The sequence below is a fragment of the Microcaecilia unicolor genome, chromosome 1 (assembly GCF_901765095.1).
Source record: "Microcaecilia unicolor chromosome 1, aMicUni1.1, whole genome shotgun sequence".
In the NCBI taxonomy this organism is placed as follows: domain Eukaryota; kingdom Metazoa; phylum Chordata; class Amphibia; order Gymnophiona; family Siphonopidae; genus Microcaecilia; species Microcaecilia unicolor.
In genome coordinates this window covers 681671543-681683861 of record NC_044031.1, presented here as the reverse complement: position 1 = coordinate 681683861, position 12319 = coordinate 681671543, and the positions used below count along the sequence as shown (strand labels likewise).

Below are 12319 nucleotides of genomic sequence, written 5' to 3'. Positions count from 1 at the left end.
GAGGGATGGGGATGAGGGCTCAAGAAAAACGGAGAGCCAGGCATCGAAGTCGGTAAGGAAGGAAGGGAGGGATTTATCAGGGGGGCGGTAGATGACTGCAACTCTGAGTGGCAGTGGGTGGAATAGACAGATGGAGTGAACTTCAAAGGATGAGAAGCAGTGAGACTGAGGTAGGTGGAGAGGTTGAAAACTGCAGGAGGGCGAAAGTAGTAGCCCGACGCCGCCACCGCGGCCAGTTGGGCGGGGCGAATGGGAAAAAAGATAACCACCGTGGCATAGGGCTGCGATTGAGGCAGAGTCGTCAGGGGTGAGCCAGGTTTCAGTTAGGGCGAGCAGTTGAAGGGAATGGGAGATGAAGAGATCGTGGGTGAAGGGAAGTTTGTTGCAGATCGAGTGGGCGTTCCACAGGGAGCACGAGAAGGGGAGGGAGGGGGGGGGAGGAGGGGAATAGAGATGAGATTGGAGAAATCGTGGGGACGTTTGCATAGATGAGATGAGGACGAGGACAGGTGTGGGGGACCTGGGTTGGGGTTGATGTCACCCGCGGATAGCAGGAGAAGGAGCAAGAGAGTGCGGAGAAGGGTGGGTGAGGAAGGGCGACGAAGACGGGATGCGCTTAGGAGGAAAGGGGAAGGGTTCATGGCAGGAAGTAGGTGTTGAAGGTTGAGAGCTAGGAAGGAGGAGGAGGACAGTAGGGATGGTGAGGTGGTGGAGTAAAGGGGTAGGTAGGGTATTGCAGTAGTGAGCAGGACGGAAGAGGACAGGGATGGGTAGTGAGATCGTGTGGTATACAGCGGTGGGAGGGGGAAAAGATTAGGGAGGGACAGGGCAAGGAATAGGATGTGAATGGGGGCCATGAGTAGTGACTGAGGTGTACACAGGGCAGGTGGGTGGGCTGGGAGACAGGCAGGTGAGGGTGAGCAGTTGGGCAGGGAGTGATGAGTTGGGAGTGATGAGTTGGTAGGAAGATGGGCTGGGATGAAGGCAGGTGTAAGGGTGGGTGGTAGTCAGTCAGGTGATTGGCTAGTAGGCAGGTTGAGTGGCAGGAGCAGGGTGAGTTCAGTGGAGAGCACAGCAGCAGTACTGGAATGGTTTGAAGCAGGAGCTGGCGGACTAGAACAAGCTGAAGCAGACAGACTGGAACAGGCTGGAACAAGCTGAAGCAGACGGATTGGAACAAGCTGAGGCAGACAGACTGGAACAGGCTGAGTCAGGCAGTCTGGAGCAAGCTGGTTGGGGCAGAAGGCCTGGAGTAAGCAGGGAGAGGCTGGATCAGGCAGACTGGAACAAGCTGGAGCAGAATGACTGGAGCAAGCAGGGAGAAGATGGATCAAGTGGACTGGAACAGGTTGAAGCAGATGGACTGGAGCAAGCAGGGAGAAGATGGATCAAGTGGACTGGAACAGGTTGAAGCAGATGGACTGGAGCAAGCAGGGAGAGCAGGATCGGGTGGACTAGAACAAGCTGGATCAGGCGGACTGGAACAAGCATAGTACTGCACAATGTCTTTGATTGTGTGACTGTAACAGCCATTGAGCGTAGATGAGATTTGACCTAACAGAAGCCGAATCAAAATCTATTTAAAATAGTTATCTAAATTAAAATGGTATATATGTAATAACATACAGTGTGGAAATACAGGACCATAATGATTTTTCAGGACCATAAATTATTTTTAAGAATGATTTTTCAAAAATGGGGAGGAAAGACCAGAATCAACATATTTAGGCTCTTTTTAGACAATAGCTATTTTGTAATGTGATTGATAAAAAGTAATCCTGGTCAAGAAAACCCTCCCAGGAAAAATCATGCAGGGTAGATCCAAAAAATAAACAAAACTTTAATAATCCATTCCACCATCTATCCAACAATCAAACATATATATATATAAAAAAATGTCAACTGTTCATCAGTATATGTGTAAGAAAACCAAATACTTAGCTTTAGAAGCACAGCAGTAGCTCTAATAGAGCCAAGGCATAAGTGTCCAATCTTCAATTAATGGAATTGCATTTCATTTGCTGTGTAGCATGAAGATCATTACTTCCCATTAGCTATATAGCATGAAACTCTTAATCTTGAGTTAATCTTGAGTCAAGGCTGAGGTCCCGACGGGGACCCATTTCGCGATGGCTTTTTCTGGAGACTCAGCCTAACATTACCCTATGGAAATAAGAATTTGGAAGTCAAAATGCTTCTTGTACCAGAATGCCAAAAATTATTATGATTAAAATTACTAGTACTAGGCTCTCCATTACTCGTGCTCTGTTAATGTCCTAATTACAAAAACTTTTTAGTAAATTCTGCTTAACTGCTCATGCTCGCTACTGAGAAACAACGCGAGCAAAAATGGCGCTGAAAATTTAAAGAGACACTGTCAACTTGAACCAATCACAGTTATGTAACTTGGACCAATAGCACAAAATTGACATCAGAAGTTTAAAGGAATGCTGGCTGTCTGAACGAATCGTGGTTCATCTAACTATCTCACAAAAAACTAATCTCACCATTAACTTTATGTAAGGAAAGTAAATAAAAGAGAAAAAGGAAACCGATATGGTTCTCCAAGCAAGTGGTTGAGAAAATAAAGGCTAAAGAGTTGGCGTTCCAGAAATACAGGAAAAACTCAAGAAAAGGAACACATGGAGGAATACAGGATGAAAATGAAAGAAGCCAAGAGAGAGATACGACTGGCAAAAGCGCAAGCGGAAGAACAAATGGCTAGAAATGTAAGGAGGGGTGACAAAAATTTCTTCAGGTATATTAGTGAAAGGAGAATGACTAAAAAGGGAATTGTGAGACTAAAAGATACTGTGAACCGCTATGTGGAAAATGATGAAGAAAAAGCAAATTTGCTAAATAGATACTTTTGTTCTGTTTTCACAGAAGAAAATCCTGGAGAAGGACCGCGATGGACTGGAAATAATACAATTGATAATAAAGTGGATAGAGCACCGTTCACGGAAGAAAGTGTGTATCAACAACTTGAAAAGCTAAAGGTGGACAAAGCCATGGGACCAGACGGGATCCACCCCAGGATATTGAGGGAGCTCAGAGAGGTTTTGGTGGGTCCTCTTAAAGATTTGTTTAATATATCCTTGCAGACGGGAAAGGTTCCGAGGGATTGGAGAAACGGCGGAGGTGGTCCCTCTTCACAAAAGTGCTGATAGGGAGAAGCTGGAAACTACAGGCCGGTAAGCCTCACTTCGGTTATTGGAAAAGTAATGGAAGCGATGCTGAAGGAAAGGATAGTGAATTTCTGGAAGCCAATAAGTTGCAAGATCCAAGACAACATGGTTTTACGAAAGGGAAATTGTGCCAAACGAATCTCATTGAGTTCTTTGATTGGGTGACAGGAGAATTGAATCAGGGACGAGCTATGGACGTAATCTACTTAGATTTCAGCAAAGCTTTTGACACGGTTCCCCACAGGAGGCTCTTAAATAACTGGGGGGCTGAAGATAGGACCTGAAGTGGTGAACTGGGTTAGGAACTGGTTGACGGACAGACGCCAGAGGGTGGTGGTGAATGGAATTCGCTCGGAGGAAGGAAAGGGTGAGTAGTGGAGTGCCTCAGGGATCGGTGCTGGGGGCCGATTCTGTTCAATATATTTGTGAGTGACATTGCCGAAGGGTTAGAAGGTAAAGTTTGCCTATTTGCGGATGATACTAAGATCTGTAACAGAGTGGACACCCGGGAGGGAGTGGAAAACATGAAAAAGGATCAGAGGAAGCTAGAAGAATGGTCTAAGGTTTGGCAATTAAGGAGCCGATGTTTGCTTAAGGACTGGAGTAACAGCAGTTATGAGATTGAAAGTCTCATTCTGCTTATGTAGTGCCTGAAATCTATTGCAAGTGGAGTTGTTCATCCCCAGAGAAGTGTGTGGGGGTTTGTCTTGAACTTTCATGAAACTTTATGAGAAACCGGAAACCGGAAGAGCAGAGTGAATGGACACATGCAAAGGTCCCGTATTTCTACTCCTGTGAAGTCTCTTTGAGAGACAAGAAATTATGAACTCTGACACAGTGTGTAATGATATTCAAGAAAGTCATGTATATATAAATCCTCCTTGTTATAGATTTTCTATGCAGGTACTATAAGGTGTGAATGAGTATGAAAGATATAAGAGAATATTGTTTGTGAATAAAGGTTTTAAATACACGTGAGCAGGTTTTGAAGCACACGTGTTTAATAAAGATATTTTGTATTCAATAAGACTGGAGCTATTTAGTGATTAATTAAAATTCAATGCCAAGAAATGCAAAGTGATGCACTTAGGGAATAGAAAATCCACGAGAGACGTATGTGTTAGGCGGGGAGAGTTCTGATAGGTACGGGGCGGGAGAGAGGGATCTTGGGGTGATAGTATCTGAGGATTTGAAGGTGATGAAACAGTGTGACAAGGCGGGTGGCCGTAGCTAGAAGGTTGTTAGGCTGTATAGAGAGAGGTGTGACCAGCAGAAGAAAGGGGGTGTTGATGCCCCTGTATAAGTCGTTGGTAAGGCCCCACCCTGGAGTATTGTGTTCAGTTTGGAGGCCGTATCTTATTAAGGATGTAAAAAGAATTGAAGCGTGCAAGAAAAGCTACGAGCATGGTATGGGATTTGCGTTACAAGACGTATGAGGAGAGACTCACTGAACTAAACATGTATACTCTGGAGGAAAGGAGAAACAGGGGTGATATGATACAGACGTTCAAATATTTGAAAGGTATTAATCCGCAAACGAACCTTTTCCGGAGATGGGAAGGTGGTAGAATGAGAGGACATGAAATGAGATTGAAGGGGGGCAGACTCAAGAAAAATGTCAGGAAGTATTTTTTCACGGAGAGAGTAGTGGATGCTTGGAATGCCCTCCCGCGGGAGGTGGTGGAAATGAAAACGGTAACGGAATTCAAACATGCATGGGATAAGCATAAAGGAATCCTGTGCCGAAGGAATGGATCCTCAGGAGCTTAGTCAAGATCGGGAGACGGGGCTGGTGGTTGGGAGGCAGGGATAGTGCTGGGCAGACTTATACGGTTTGTGCCAGAGCCGGTGGTGGGCAGCGGGACTGGTGGTTGGGAGGTAGGGATAGTGCTGGACAGACTTGTACGGTCTGTGCCAGAGCCGGTGGTTGGGAGGAGGGGCTGGTGGTTGGGAGGCAGGGATAGTGCTGGGCAGACTTATACGGTCTGTGCCCTGAAGAGCACAGGTACAAATCAAAGTAGGGTATACACAAAAAGCAGCAAATATGAGTTATCTTGTTGGGCAGACTGGATGGACCGTGCAGGTCTTTTTCTGCTGTCATCTGCTATGTTACTATGTTACTATGTAACTACTACCAAATTAAAAATCATAAAAATGCAGCCCACAGGAGCACTGTGTTGAGTCTATCTGGTTCAATTGTGTTGACATGATATATTCAACATTGTTCTTGCTGGAGAAGTAGTCTACCTCTATCACCACCACGGATAGATTGTTGAACATGAGTGATCACCCAACATTTCAGGGAATCAAACTGATGGCAATAACTCTTGCAATGTGCTGCTAAAGGTGCCCCAATTTTACTGTAATACTTGATTTATGTTCACACAACCTTGTAAAGAGGCAACACATTGTTTTTCCTATATATAATTTATTGCAGGGACACAATCAAGCATATACCACATAATCTGTATTGCATGTAGTGGCATATTGTAGCTGGTAAATCCTCCCATCCTTGGGGTTTCTAAATTCAGTACATTCAAAGGTGATACTGCAGAAAGAATATCGGGAACATTTTTTGTACCCAAAAGTGATAGATGAAGGAATTGGTTCAATTGACGGCAAAGCTGCCAGACTCAGGATTTCTTTTAAATTGGAATCTCTGGAGTAAGCGTTTCTTAAAGATTGTGATGAAAACACTGGATGAGTTTTTATAATATCCCAATTCTTTTTTAGTATTGATGCCACACGAGGACATGCTGTTTATCTCTGTGTTCTTAAGAACTAATTTGTTCAACTTACATTTATTAATGCCAAAGCGTAGGGGGAAGGTTTCTATGCCTGCCGGTGGGGCTATTGTTCCCCAGCTTAAGCAGTCTGAGATCACCTCTTTTATTTGTAGTCAGTTGGGTGTTCTGGCTGCTCACAGTGAAAAGAAGAACCTGAGTTTTGGGACTGAAGTATCACTCAGCCTGGTAGGTCCTGCACCTCCCCCATGCATAAGTGAGAACCTGCTTTTGGAGTCGTCTGCTATGGCGGAGCAGGGACTGTTGCAAATGGCACAGAGCAGGACACTGACAGATTCATCAGAGTTCTTTTTTTTTTAAATTTAATCTTTATTAATTTTCAATCATACATTTACATAAAATAAATGTCATGAGAATAGAGAAAAAAAAAAATAACATCTTCTAGTAGATAACAGGAAAAATAACTTTTAAATTTGTCCACACATAGAATTCAAGATATAAGGAAATAATTTTAAGGAAATTTATCCTATCAATAACCAAAAAGCTGAGAGGTTATAACACAAATACCAGCCAGCGGTTTCAGCTAACCGGTGGAGCAATCAAAGACCTCTCAACATTGCCGCTTTCCTTAACTGTAATAAATTGTAACAATTTAACCGGGTCAAAGAACACATAGTTAACTGAATTTAAAGAAATTAAACATCTGTAAGAGAATTTCAGGACAAAAGTTCCTCCCAGTGCTAAAGTCCGTGACCTCAACGCCAGGAATTCCTTTCTCCGTCTTTGTGTAGATCTACTCAAATCCGGGTAAACTTGTATCCCAGCCCCGAAAAATTGTTGGGAAATATTTCTGAAGAATAGCCTCAAGATGTTATTCCTATCTGACTCGAAGGCGAAAGTAACCAGCAAGGTTGTATGTTCAGTTATTACCTCCAGCGAGGTTTCTAAGAGTTCAGTTAAATTTTGAGTTGAAATTGGCGATGATTGTATTCCTGTAATATAATACGCCTTTACAATAGGAGGAAATAAGTCAGCAGAAATACCTAAGATTTGCAGGAAATATTTTCGCAACATTTCTGTTGCGGGCACCAAGGGAGACTTTGGAATCAAAAATCTCAGGTTATTCCGCCGCAATTGGTTCTCTACAAATTCAGTTTTCTTCTGCCACTTATCACTATCATTCACTAGTGTCTCAACACAAGTTTGAAGTTTTTTAATCTCATATTCATTTACCTCGCGTTTTTCCTCCTGTACTCTCACCCTCTCGCATAACGATTGATGTTGTTATTTGATTTCGGCTGCTTCAGCTTTAAGAGAATTCGAGGATTGTTGCATTGTTAAGCTTAGGGCTTGTATTGCATCCCACAGGATTTCAAGTGTAACAACGGATGGTCTCACACATCCGCCAGGAATCACCATAGGAGTACCCAGAATAGGAGAAACTGAGGAAACATCCTCACTCGGACTCCGTTGAGATGGTAAGTTTTCCGGTGTAGAAAATCCCGCTGGGCCTCCTGTAGCCTCTGCTAACAAAGACAGAGATTCTCCAGCCAGAATTATTCCTCCGATGGGCCTCGGCGGTACCGTTTGCTGAGGCGGGCTCAGGGACGCCGTCTCCAAGCTAAAGTCTCCGCGAAAATCCAGAGACCCAACCAGGGTTGGAAGTTGTGTGCCATGCGCTTGAGCGCAAAACGCCTCCATCGTAATCTGTCGCATAGCTGGGATATTGCCAGGGCTAGAGGAGGCTTTAGCCCCAGTCTTCCCCTTTCTTTTTCCCATAAATCGAGGGATAAGAAAGAAAGCTTAGCGAGGCACGGTGGAGGAACAAGAGCGTTCAAAGCACATCTCCTCTCACGGACGCCATCTTGAATTCTATTCATCAGAGTTCTTAGCGGCACATTTTCCAGTGACTCAAGAGTCAACATTGGGTGTTTCTCCTCCAGGGATGCTTTGGAAAGCCAATCTGGATAACTGGCCTCTTATGTTGGATCATTGGTGAAACCTACCATAATTACACTGGATCCCATTTGGCAGGTTCTGGAATCCTGGTCTGAATGGATTCAGAAGCTGGAAAAGGACTTTGCTTCTTTGCCAAGAGTGGAAGACATCAGTAAGCATATACTGCAGGTGAAATCTACTCAATCTATGCTTAGTCAAGATAAGGTGATATTGTATCAAAAGACTGAAAATTTTGAGAATTATACTAAAAGTTTGAATTTGAGACTGCTTAATTTTCCTCAATCGATTTCAGCTACACCAAAGGAAATGTTTTATAGATTTCTCAAAGAGATATTTAAATATGAGGACTCTGGTCTTCTACCATTAAATCAGATTTACTCGAATCTCTTTTCCTGTTAAGAAGCAAAGCAGTTCCTTAGTAAGAGTTCATCAGGTTGAATATCTTCATAGTCTGAATCTGACCAATATCCTGGAGACTTCTGCATAGGAGACCATATCTCGATCTACGTTATTGGTATCTTTTGTCTTTTTACAGGACAAAGATGCCCTTTTAAGATTGGTATTTAGACTTTCAGACTGTATTTTTTTGGAAGGAAATATTTCTATTTTTTCCTGACATCTTGAAATGGACACAGGAGGAAAAAATCCTAGCTTATCATCAATAAGTTCTTGCATTGGGAGCATCTTTTCAGTTGCGCTATCTTTGTAAATGTTTAATTTCTTTGAATAGTGTCATATACGTATTCTTCAAGCCTTCTTAGTTGCAGTATATTCTAAAAGGAACTGTTCTCAAATGATCTCCAGTTTTATGTGACTAGGTTATAAGGGTGATTTATTTTCAGATCCCCCAATAGTCAGTGCTATTTAACCAGAAGGATTGGCTCCTGGCTGGTTAAATAGCATTTAATTGGCTATCTGTGAATATTCAGTGGGAAATAGCCGGCTATCTCCTGTTGAATACTCCCAGTCAGCACTTAGCAGTTAACTGGTTCTACTACTACTACTACTACTACTTAGCATTTCTATAGCACTGCCAGGGTTACGCAGCGCTGTACAAGTTTAAACATGGGGAAGGACAGTCCCTGCTCAAGAGAGCTTACAATCTAAAGGTAACAAGCTATGTAGTCAGTATAGGTATCATGAATGGGAAGGTGGTTAGGCGCCAAAAGCAAGGGAGAAGAGATGGGCTTTGAGTAAGGACTTGAAAATGGGCAGGGAGGGCGCATGGTGTATGTGCTTGGGAAGTCTGTTCCAGGCATAAGGTGATGCAAGACAGAAGGGGCAGAGTCTGGAGTTAGCGGTGGTGGAGAAGGGTACAGATAGGAGTGATTTGTTCTGAGAGCGGAGGTTATGGGTGGGAACATACGGGGAGAGGAGGGTAGAGAGGTAATTATATAACCGGCTATCTGCTCATAGCATCGCTAGCTAAGTTTGGCGGCCAAATCAGGCCGCCAAAATAGCAGACCTATCTTTGGCCAGTTTAAACTTAACCAGCCAATGCTGAATATTGGTTTTGGCAAGTTAAGTTTAAACTGGTCAAAAATAAACTGCCAGTCACCGGAAACAGCCTGGCACTGATTATCTCGTCTCACCACTGACTTCAGGAGTTAGGTGAGCTGCCTCCCACAGTCTGAATATTGGCCTCAGACAGGGCTGCCAAGAGACTGAGCCGGGCCCGGGGCAAGGCCACCCCCCCCCCCCAAGATCGCAGCCGCCCCGTCCCCCCACCCCTCAATCGCGACTGCTGTCGCCTCCCTCACCTGCTCCCAGGCCGCCGGCGCCGCAGTTCTCAGTCTCTACCTACCTACCCTCTGCTCCCTTCTGCCTGCCATCCAACCCCCTTCATTTAAGTAATTAAAAAATATCTCTAAAGCAGCAGGCACAGCGCCTTCTGTGCAAAAGTGACAGATCGCCTCGGGCGGACCTTCCCTCACTGTTTCCCGCCCTCGCGGAAATAGGAACTTACATCAGAGGAGGGCGGGACACAGTGAGGGAAGGCCTGCCCAAGGCGATCTGCCGCTTTCGCAGAGAAGGTGCTGCACTGCTGCTTTAGAGATTTTTTTTTAATGCAGGAGGGTGGGACGACAGACAGAAGGGAGCTGAGAGTAGGCAGGTGGAGACAGAACTGTGGCACCAGCAGTCTTGGAGCAGGAGAGGGCAAGAGACTCCGGTGCTGGGCCCTCTTTGGTTGCCCGGGCCCAGGGAATTTTGCCCCCGCCCCCCGCTCTCGGCAGCCCTGGCCCCAGAGTACATAACCTACACTTTTCTGTTTTTGAAAATTTTCTTTTTAGTTTGTATCTATCGTCCTAGGTTTTCTGACACTTGGAGGGGCATAATCGAACAGCGCTGGCTAAATAGATGGCCGGCCATCTATATAGCCGGCGCGGGAAAAGTGGTGGCAGAACCGTATTATCGAAAAAGATAGCCGGCTATCTTTTGTTTTGATAATACGGTTGGAGCCGGCCAAATGTCAGCATTTGGGCTGGCTTTAGAGATGGCCGGGTTCAGTTTCCGGCCATAATGAAAACCAGGCCCGGCGATATCAAAGGCATTTGGTCATGGGAGGAGCCAGCATTTGTAGTGCACTGGGCCCCCTAACATGCCAGGACACCAACTGGGCACCCTAGGGGGCACTGCAGTGGACTTCAAAAATTGCTCCCAGGTGCATACCTCCCTTCCCTTGGGTGCTGAGCCCCTCGAATCCCCCCCCCAAAACCCACTCCCCACAACTCTACACCACTACCATAGCCCTTAGGGGTGAAAGGGGCACTTACATGTGGGTACAGTGGGTTTTGGGGTTTTTTGGAGGGCTCAACATTTATCACCACAAGTGTAACAGGTAGGGGGGATGGGCCTAGGTCCACCTGCCTGAAGTGCACTGCATCCACTAAATACTGCTCCAGGGACCTGTATACTGCTGTCAGGGAGCTGGGTATGACATTTGAGGCTGGCATACAGGCTAGCAAAAAAAAATTTTTTTTTTAAATTTTTTTGGGTGGGAGGGGGTTGATGACCACTGGGGAGTAAGGGGAGGTGATCCCTGATTCCTTCCGGTGGTCAGTTGGGGCACCTTTTTGATACTTGGTCCTAAAAATAAATGAACCAAGTGCAGCCGGCAAAATGCTCGGCAGAGCCGGCCATCTTTTTTCCATTATCAGGCGAAGCCGGCTATCTCGTAACCACGCCCCCGCCCCATCCCAGCTTCTGTACCCTGCCTTGAAGTTTGGCCGGCTCCGCGACGGAAAGCAGTTGGCGCCGGCCAAAATCGGCTTTCGATTATACTGATTTGGCTGGGTTCAGGAGATGGCCAGCCGGCCATCTCCCAATTTGTGTCGAAAGATGGCCAGCGATCTCTTTCAAAAATAAGCTGGTTGGTCTCCACCTATGTGGGCTAATTTGGTATACTAATGACTAATATTTCATTATGAGACCTATTTTGAAAATCGTATACTTTACTTTCAAAGATTTAGATGCTTTTATTTCTTATATTGATAAATACAAATTTTTAAAAAACTATACTAGGCCTTGTTACTAATAAATATAAGGTTACATATTATTTATATTTTATGGTCCTAAGTGCAGAGGATCACAGAAGACCAGTATGAACTTTGTACATATGTGGAGTGGAGGAGTGGCCTAGAGGTTTGAGCACCAGTCTTGCAATCCAGAGGTGGCAGGTTCAAATCCTACTGCTGCTCCTTGTGATCTTTGGCAAGTCATTTAATCCTCCACTGCCTCAGGTACAAACTTAGATTGTGAGCCCTCCTGGGACAGAGAAATATCCAGTGTACCTGAATGTAACTCACCTTGAACTACCACTGAAAAAGGTGTAAGCAAAATCTAAATAATAAAATATATGTTTATACTTGCCTATGGTTAATCTCCTTTACTGCAACCCTGTTGTTCTTTCTTTGGTATATTCATTGGCTCACAGGTAATGAAAGGGGTTGGGTGCACCATTAAAATGCTTATTTCAGGTGCAGCTCCCTTCAGAAGTTTATTTGAAGTGGAGAACTCCATTATTCAATAGCCCACACCTCTGGGTGAGGCTACATATGCAATTTTCATTTGCACAAATAGTAGAAACAAGATGTTTGTCGACTCCTATACTGAACATTCCTGTTTTAAAGAATTATTGTGCCATCTAATGGCTAAAACACATGAATTACAAATAGCAAAAAGGCTGGGCAAGTCAGTACACTTCAGCTGAAACTACACTAATAATGGTGAATTTTGAGAGTTAGGTCCTTATTCATATTCATACATCAAACTTGCCAACCTACAGGAAATATCTTCCTAGAACATTTTTCTTCTACTTAAACCTTTACTTGATTGATTGATTCTTGATATACCACCTTTCTGTGGCATCCTTCTTTACAATCTCCAAGTGCATTACTGTATTTCTGCAGGTCAGACTTGAGATTCAGA

General features: G+C 44.5%; 1 protein-coding gene across 1 annotated transcript in view; it reads left to right on the top strand.

Moving 5' to 3' along the window:
* NR2E3 (nuclear receptor subfamily 2 group E member 3) overlaps window positions 1–12319 on the top strand; it is an 86171-nt gene that overhangs the window by 8605 nt on the left and 65247 nt on the right. Inside the window, exons 2-3 of the mRNA XM_030191541.1 lie at window positions 5922–6160; window positions 7967–8095. Coding sequence (XP_030047401.1) covers window positions 5922–6160; window positions 7967–8095 — 368 coding nt within the window. The remainder of the gene's footprint in view (window positions 1–5921; window positions 6161–7966; window positions 8096–12319) is intronic.